The sequence below is a fragment of the Pan troglodytes genome, chromosome 3 (genome assembly GCF_028858775.2).
Source record: "Pan troglodytes isolate AG18354 chromosome 3, NHGRI_mPanTro3-v2.0_pri, whole genome shotgun sequence".
NCBI classification, from domain to species: Eukaryota; Metazoa; Chordata; class Mammalia; order Primates; family Hominidae; genus Pan; species Pan troglodytes.
The window spans coordinates 187,825,981-187,834,862 of record NC_072401.2 but is presented as its reverse complement, the minus strand read 5'-3'; the positions used below and the strand labels follow the sequence as shown (position 1 = coordinate 187,834,862).

At 42.4% G+C, this 8,882-nt stretch overlaps 1 protein-coding gene across 1 annotated transcript; it reads left to right on the top strand.

Moving 5' to 3' along the window:
• Positions 1-60: 60 nt before the first annotated feature.
• On the top strand, positions 61-1,199 carry LOC746255 (uncharacterized). The gene has a single exon (XM_016952652.3). The coding sequence runs from the start codon at positions 61-63 to the stop codon at positions 775-777; it is 717 nt and encodes a 238-aa protein (XP_016808141.1). The 3' UTR covers positions 778-1,199.
• The last annotated feature ends 7,683 nt before the right edge of the window (positions 1,200-8,882 follow it).

Here is an 8,882-nt window from a genome sequence, read left to right as displayed (position 1 = left end):
GGCTGCGCCGGGAGGAGGCTGCGCCGGGAGGAGGCCGGCGACACTTCCGGCCGCCTCGGGATGCGGGGTCAGGGGCGTCGGAAAGGTCACCGCGGCAGCCCGGCGCGCCCCAGCGGGGCTGTTCCGAGGGTACTGCGAGGTTGCTCTACGTGCGGGATTCCGCGGGCGGGCAGCCTGCTCTGGAGAGGAAAGGAAGGCGCATCCGCCTCGGAGCCCAGCTCTGCTGCGCGTCGCTCGCTCCCTGCGCAACCTGCAGCCCCGGGAGGCGGGGCGCGTCCTGGCTCCCGCGGGGTCACACGGAGCAGCGGGCGCTGTAATCCAGGGAGGCCTTGGGGACACAACCTTAGGGAAGTCAGCTACCCGTGTGTGTCCGCTGGCCCACTGGGACACTGGGAGCGAAATGAGGTGGTTATGAGCCAGGTATTTTCCAAAATACGCACCAGGCACCAGACCGAGGAAGCCGGAGCCCCGGAGAGCACGCAGGGGCGGGTGGGAGAGGAAGGCGGGCGAGGCTGCTCAGCGGGTGCCGGGAGACCGCAGCCGCGGGGGACTCGCAGAAGAGCCAAGACCAGCCACCCAGCCCGGGAAGGGAGGGGAGGACCGCGAGAGGGTGCCCCATTTCAGCCTGGGGAGACGCGTGTGCTGGCCGCCAGTCTCTCTTCCCGGCAGAGGGCCCCAGTGCTGACCCCAGCCCCTTTTCCACGCTCGATGCTTCTTACAAAGTGGCCGGGCGAAGAGTGTCGCTCCCCGAGAGGCCAGGCCCTTCCTAAACACTAAAGTGCCAGGAAGATGAAACTGAATGTCCTGGATGCCCGCTTTGCTTAATTACTAATTACGTTCGTTCACTCGAAGCCACTGCAGAAGTTGCCCACAGCCACCTGCAGGGCCTCTTTAGTGCAGAGAAAAACATGCCTAAGGCTTTTCTCCATTTGAATTTGTTTTAAGTCATCTGCATGGGCTGACGTGAAATAGTAAGTGAACTAAACAAGTTGCAGAACGGAGTGTGTAAAGTAATGCCTTCTTTGGGAGAAAAGGTTTCTTTCTCTACGGCTCCACTAATGTCTGCAAGTATAAATACTGATCAGCTCGATGGAGTGGGAATGAAGATGGGGAACTTACACTTTTGATTTCATTCACGTCTACATTGTTTAATCACTTTAACACTTTAAAAAATAAATATGTTCACTTAGTATCTTTAAGCAAGTCTCACGGGCTTTAGTTTCCTCCTCTTTAAAGGGTTGAGGCTGAATTATAATAAGGTTAATTACAGCTATAAAAGTAAACAATTTGTCTACATCACACTGGGGATTCCAAAATAGGGGGAGGAAGGAAGGGGAGTAATGGTTGAAAAACTGTGTATTGGGTACTGTGTTCCCTGTTCAGGTGAGGGGATCAATAGAAACTCAAACCTCAGCGTCAGGCAAATTTAACAAACCTGCACATGTGCTCTTGAATCTAAAATTAGAAAGAAAAAGGGTTTGTCTGTATCAGTCTCTGCTAACCTCTGTGGATAAAACAAGGCGGGTAACATAAACCCCTCCCCTCCAGAAGCAGAGAAGGGAGATTGCTCTGGGCAGCAGTGAGTCTCGGCCTGGGCAGAAATGGTCAGAAACGCTGCAGAGCCAGGAGGGGTAAAATGAGCTCAAGGGGCAGTGAGGTGCCCCTGCCTGGAGCACAGGGTCCCACGCAGTGACAGGTGCAGGATGAGGTGGGTGGGTATGGAGCCAGCTTAAAGAGACCTGCACTGCCAGGCTTAGACGCTTTATCTTTATTTTGAAGGCAATCTGTGGGTAAAGAACAAAATAAAAGCCTTGTCCCTTTGTTCCCTTAGCCATCTTTCTTATGCTTTCTTTGTTACCAGATAGGGCCTTTCTCATACTACCCTGGAATACTGAAATTTCAGACTAAACCAGTCAGGTGGCTGGGAGTGCAAGAAATCCTTGGCAAGACCCTTCTCCCCGGAAAGCCTCCTGACAGCAGAGTACACAGTGTCACACCTTAGAATGTCCACCATGAAATGTAATGGTGCTCAGCGTAGCAGATGATTGCAAGGCCAGTGTGAAGGCAATCTACCCACAACATTTATAACTCTGCAGGTTGTCAGCTTCATGAGCTATGCAGCTGAGTAGGAAGGCATCTCCTGACTTTCCCTCAAGATCCATTCTCTATGATGCCCTTCCCACTTGAAAGAGCTTTCTTTAGCCAAGGTCTTTCTTTGATACTCTCTTCCCCCTAGAAATCAGTGCTTTTGAAAGTCATGGCCAGAATGTTATAAACAACAGAAGGGTTTTATAAATGTTAATACTTTGATTTTGCAAATTTTCTGTCACTTGGAATGATTCTTAATACAAAAAATTTACATTATAAAAATAAATTCGTAGCTCAGTATAGAACTACATTATCTGCAAACTCTACTTACACACATCAAATCATAAAGGGTGGCAGGAAATTGTTATGAAATTTTGAATCACAAGTACCAGGATCAAATAAAGTATACAACACTCAAACGTCCAGTTTCATGTACAAACCATCACTTCCATGTAACCACAACCCAGATCATGCAATACAACATGAAATCATACAGCATGCACTCTTTCATATCTGGCTTCTTAAACTCAACACTGAGTTTAGATGAATTCGAAAAACAAGTTAGATAACTTATACCAAGAAATAGCAAGACTTATACCATTATTAATTAAAATCATGTAATTGGCACACAAATGGAAAACAGCAATAGAACAGATCATATGTATGTGTACAATCACCTGATTTATGACAATCTATATTGACTATATTGCCATGTGTAATATTTTCCCTTATTTTTCACAGCTGTTTATTATTCCATTATTGGAATATATTATAATTTATCATTCATTTTACTGCCAATGGATGTTCCAGTTGTTTCCAGTTTTCCTATGTTGTGAAGAATTTTATATGATCATTGTTGTAGATGTGTTTTGATACACATATGTACATATTTCTCCTTCCTGTAAATATGCCCAGGAATGGAATTGCTAGGTCATAAGGCATGCATACATTTAGACTTAGTACTTCTTGCCAGTTTTCCACATTTGTACCAATTTACACACTCATGAGCAATCTCTGATAGTTCCAGTGGCTCCATATACTTGCCAATGTTTGGTATTTTCTTTTTTTTTTTTTTTTTTTTTTTTTTGCAAAGCCATTCAGTTGGGTCTTGTACTAAAACTGCATTGAGTATTTATTTATTTATTTATTTATTTATTTATTTATTTATTTATTTATGTGAGACAGGATCTCACTCTCTCACCCAGACTGTAGTGCAGTGGCATGATCTCAGCTCACTGCGGCCTCAACTTCCCGGGCTCAAGCAATCCTCCCGCTTCAGCCCTCTGAGTAGCTGGGACTACAGGGGCATGCCACCACACCAGGCTAATTTTTGTATTTTTAGTAGAGACAGGGTTTCACCATGTTGCCTAGGCTGAGCGTTGAAATTTTAGTATGAATTTTCCTAGTGACCTAGGATAGTGAGCATCATTTCAGAAGATTATTGGCTATTTCAGAGAGCGCCTATTAAATCATTTTCCATGTTTAACATTGTAATTGTCTGGATTTTTAGTGATTTGTAGGAATTATAAATAATGAGCAATTATTATAAATTATATATGAATACAAATCCTTTGCCAGCTATGTATTGCCAAGTTTCTTCCTCTCTGTAGTTTGCCTTATCACCCTCTTAATGATGTTGTCATAGTTCATTTTGTGCTCCTATAACCAAATATCACAGACTGGTACGGTTCTGGAGGCTGGGAAGTCCAAGACAGAGGAGCCACATTTGATGAGGACCTTCTGCTGCATCATCCCATGGCAGAAGGTGAAAGGCACAAGAGTAAATGAGACAGAAAGAAGAAGGGGGCTGAATTCATCCTTTAATTAGGAACCCACTCCCACGATAGTAGCATTAATCCATTTGTGAGGGCAGAGCCCTCATGGCCTAATCACCTCTTAATGGTCCCACCTCTCACCACTGTTGCATTGGGGATTAGTTTCCAACACATGAACTTTGGGGGACACAGTCAAACCATCGCTGATGTATTTGAATAAGAATGTTTTAAAGTTTAATGAAGTCCAGTTTATTTATCTTTTTCATTATAGTTAATGTTTTATGCATCTTGTTTAGAAAATCTTTGCCTACCACAAGCTAAAACAGATATTCTCTCTTACGTTAACCTTCTAAAAGCTTCATAATCTTCCCTTTCTAATTTAGATCCAAGAACTTGCATCTGTAATGTATTTGTGTATGTATGTGGTAGTGGAGTTTGACACCCTTCTAAATAAAAATACGAATATTCAATGGATTCAATACAATTTAATGAAAAGACCGTCTTTTAATCAATGCACGGGATGTCACCTTGTCATAAATCAGGGGATTGTACACATGCATATGATCTGTTCTGTTCTATTGCTATTTGTCCATTTGTGTGCCAATAACAGATAATTTTAATTAATAATTTTATAAGTCTTGCTATTTCTTGGTATAAGTTATTTAACTTGTTTTTCAAATTCATCAAGACTATCTTGCTATTTTGGGTGCTTTGTATTTCCCTATAAATTTTAGAATAACATCAACACACACACACACACATTCCCTGATGGTATTTTGTGATTGAATTAAATATAAAAATCAATTTGAAGAGAACTGACATCTTTATAATTCCTGCACTGAGTCTTCCAATCCATGAACATGATATATCGCTTCATTTATTTGGGTCTTCGTTAATTTCTCCCAGAAATGTTTTCTAGATCTCTTTGACAAAGTCTTACCTACTATATTGGATTTTATGTGCCTATTTGGTTATGGGGCCAGGTTATGTGGTCAAACACCAATCTGGATATTGCTGTCAAGGTATTTTTAAGAAGTGGTTAACATTTAAATCAGTAGACTTAGGGTAAAGCAGATTGCCCTCCAGAATGTGAGTGGGCCTTGTCCAACTAGTGAAGACCTCAAGAATAAAGACTGAGGTTTTGGCCAGGCTCAGTGGCTCACACCTGTAATCCCAGCATTTTGGGAGGCCGAAGTGGGTGGATCAGCTGAGGTCAGGAGTTCGAGACTAGCCTGGCCAACATGGTGAAACCCCGTCTCTACTAAAAGTACAAAATTAGCCGAGTGTGGTGGCACATGCCTGTAATCCCAGCTACTTGGGAGGCTGAAGCAGGAGAATCATTTGAACCCAGGAGGCGGAGGTTGCGTGAGCCGAGATTGCACCATTGCACACCAATCTGGGTGACAAGAGCAAAACTACGTCTGAAAAAAGAAAAAAAAAAGACTGAGGTTTTTTGAAGAATAAAGAATCTGGCCTTAAGATGGCAACATAGAGACCCTACCACAATTTCCAGCCTGCTTGCCTTGTCCTGTAGATTTCAGACTCAATACTGAACTCTTACCCGAATTTCCAGCCTTCCAGCTTGCCTTACCGATTTCAAACTTGCCAGCTCCCTTTTCCCTTAAAAGAAATAACTCTCGAAAATCGAGGTTCCAAGATGGCCGAATAGGAACAGCTCCAATCTACAGCTCCCAGCGTGAGCGACTAAGAAGACGGGTGATTTCTGCATTTCCAACTGAGCTTTGAAGAGAGTAGTGCTTCTCCCAGCACGGAGTTTGATATCTGAGAACAGACAGACTGCCTCCTCAAGTGGGTCCCTGACCCCCGAGTAGCCTAACTGGGAGGCACCCCCCAGTAGGGGCCGACTGACACCTCATACAGCTGGGCACCACTCTGATAGGAAGCTTCCAGAGGAATGATCAGGCAGCAACATTTGCCATTCTGCAATATCTGTGGTTCTGCAGCCTCCACTGGTGATACCCAGGCAAACAGGGTCTGGAGTGGACCTCCAGCAAACTCCAACAGACCTGGAGTTGAGGGTCCTGACTGTTAGAAGGAAAACTAACAGAAAGGACATAGACACCAAAACCCCATCTGTACGTCACCATCATCAAAGACCAAAGGTAGATAAAAACCACAAAGATGGGGAGAAACCAGAGCAGAAAAGCTGAAAATTCTAAAAATCAGAGTGCCTCTTGTCCTCCAAAGGAATGCAGCTCCTCGCCAGCAATGGAACAAAGCTGGACGGAGAATGACTATGACGAGTTGAGAGGAGAAGGCTTCAGACGATCGGTAATAACAAACTTCTCGGAGCTAAAGGAGGATGTTTGAACCCATCGCAGAGAAGCTAAAAACCTTGAAAAAAGATTAGACGAATGGCTAACTGGAATAAACAGCGTAGAGAAGACCTTAAATGACCTGATGGAGCTGAAAACCATGGTACGAGAACTATGTAATGCATGCACAAGCTTCAGTAGCCAATTCGATCAACTGGAAGAATAGGTATCAGTGATTGAAGATCAAATGAATGAAATGAAGTGAGAAGAGAAGTTTAGAGAAAAAAGATTAAAAAGAAACGAACAAAGCCTCCAAGAAATATGGGACTATGTGAAAAGACCAAATCTATGTCTGATTGGTGTACCTGAAAGTGACGGGGAAAATGGAACCAAGTTGGAAAACACTCTTCAGGATATTATCCAGGAGAACTTCCCCAACCTAGCAAGGCAAGCCAACATTCAAATTCAGGAAATACAGAGAATGCCAAAAAGATACTCCTCAAGAAGAGCAACTCCAAGACACATAATTGTCAGATTCACCAAAGTCAAAATGAAGGAAAAAATGTTCAGGGCAGCCAGAGAGAAAGGTCAGGTTACCCACAAAGGGAAGCCCATCAGACTAACAGCTGATCTCTCAGCAGAAGAGAGTGGGGGCCAATATTCAACATTCTTAAAGAAAAGAATTTTCAACCCAGAATTTCATATCCAGCCAAACTAAGCTTCATAAGTGAAGGAGAAATAAAATCCTTTACAGACAAGCAAATGCTGAGAGATTTTATCACCACCAGGCCTGCCTTACAAGAGCTCCTGAAGGAAGCACCAAACATGGAAAAGAACAACTGGTACCAGCCACTGCAAAAACATGCCAAATTGTAAAGACCATCAGGCTAGGAAGAAACTGCATCAACTAACGAGCAAAATCACCAGCTAACATCATAATGACAGGATCAAATTCACACATAACAATATTAACCTTAAATGTAAATGGGCTAAATGTGCCAATTAAAAGACACAGACTGGCAAACTGGATAAAGAGTCAAGATCCATCAGTGTGCTGTATTCAGGAGACCCATCTCACGTGCAGAGACACATATAGGCTCAAAATAAAAGGATGGAGGAAAATCTACCAAGCAAATGGAAAACAAAAAAAAAGCAGGGGTTGCAATCCTAGTCTCTGATAAAACAGACTTTAAACCAACAAAGATCGGAAGAGACAAAGAAGGCCATTACATAATGGTAAAGGGATCAATTCAACAAGAAGAGCTAACTATCCTAAATATATATGCACTCAATACAGGAGCACTGAGATTCATAAAGCAAGTCCTTAGAGACTTATAAAGAGACTTAGACTCCCACACAATAATAATGGGAGACTTTAACACCCCACTGTCAACATTAGACAGATCCATGAGACAGAAAGTTAAGAAGGATATCCAGGAATTGAACTCAGCTCTGCACCAAACAGACCTAATAAACATCTACAGAACTCTACACCACAAATCAACAGAATATACATCCTTCTCAGCACCACATCGCACTTATTCCAAAATTGACCACATAGTTGGACGTAAAGCACTCCCCAGCAAATGTAAAAGAACAGAAATTATAACGAACTGTCTCTCAGACCACAGTGCAATCAAACTAGAACTCAGGATTAAGAAACTCACTCAAAACCGCTCAACTACATGGAAACTGAACAACCTGCTCTTGAATGACTACTGGGTACATAATGAAATGAAGGCAGAAATAAAGACGTTCTTTGAAACCGATGAGAACAAAGACACAACATACCAGAATCTCTGGGAAACATTTAAAGCAGTGTGTAGAGGGAAATTTATAGCACTAAATGCCCACAAGAGAAAGCAGGAAAGATCTAAAATTGATACCCTAACATCACAATTAAAAGAACTAGAGAAGCAAGAGCAAACACATTCAAAAGCTAGCAGAAGGCAAGAAATAACTAAGATCAGAGCAGAACTGAAGGAGATAGAGACACAAAAAACCCTTCAAAAAATCAATGAATCCAGGATGTGGTTTTTTGAAAAGATCAACAAAATTGATAGACCGCTAGCAAGACTAATAAAGAAGAAAACAGAGAAGAATCAAATAGACGCAATAAAAAGTGATAAAGGGGATATCACCACCGATCCCACAGAAATACAAACTACCTCAGAGAATACTATAAACACTTCTATGCAAATAAACTAGAAAATCTAGAAGAAATGGATAAATTCCTGGACACATACACCCTCCCAAGACTAAACTAGGAAGAAGTTGAATCCCTGAAAAGACCAATAACAGGCTCTGAAATCGAGGCAATAATTAAGAGCCTACCAACCAAAAAAAGTCCAGGACCAGATGGATTCACAGCTGAATTCCACCAGAGGTACAAAGAGGAGCTGGTACCATTCCTTCTGAAACTATTCCAATCAATAGAAAAAGAGGGAATCCTCCCTAACTCATTTTATGAGGCCAGAATCATCCTGATACTGAAGCCTGGCAGAGACACATACAAAAAAGAGAATTTTAGACCAATATCCCTGATGAATATCGATGCAAAAATCCTCAATAAAATACTGGCAAACCGAATCCAGCAGCACATCAAAAAGCTTATCCACCATGATCAAGTGGGCTTCATCCCTGGGATGCAAGGATGGTTCAACATATGCAAATCAACAAATGTAATCCAGCATATAAACAGAATCAAAGACAAAAACCACATGATTATCTCAATAGATGCAGA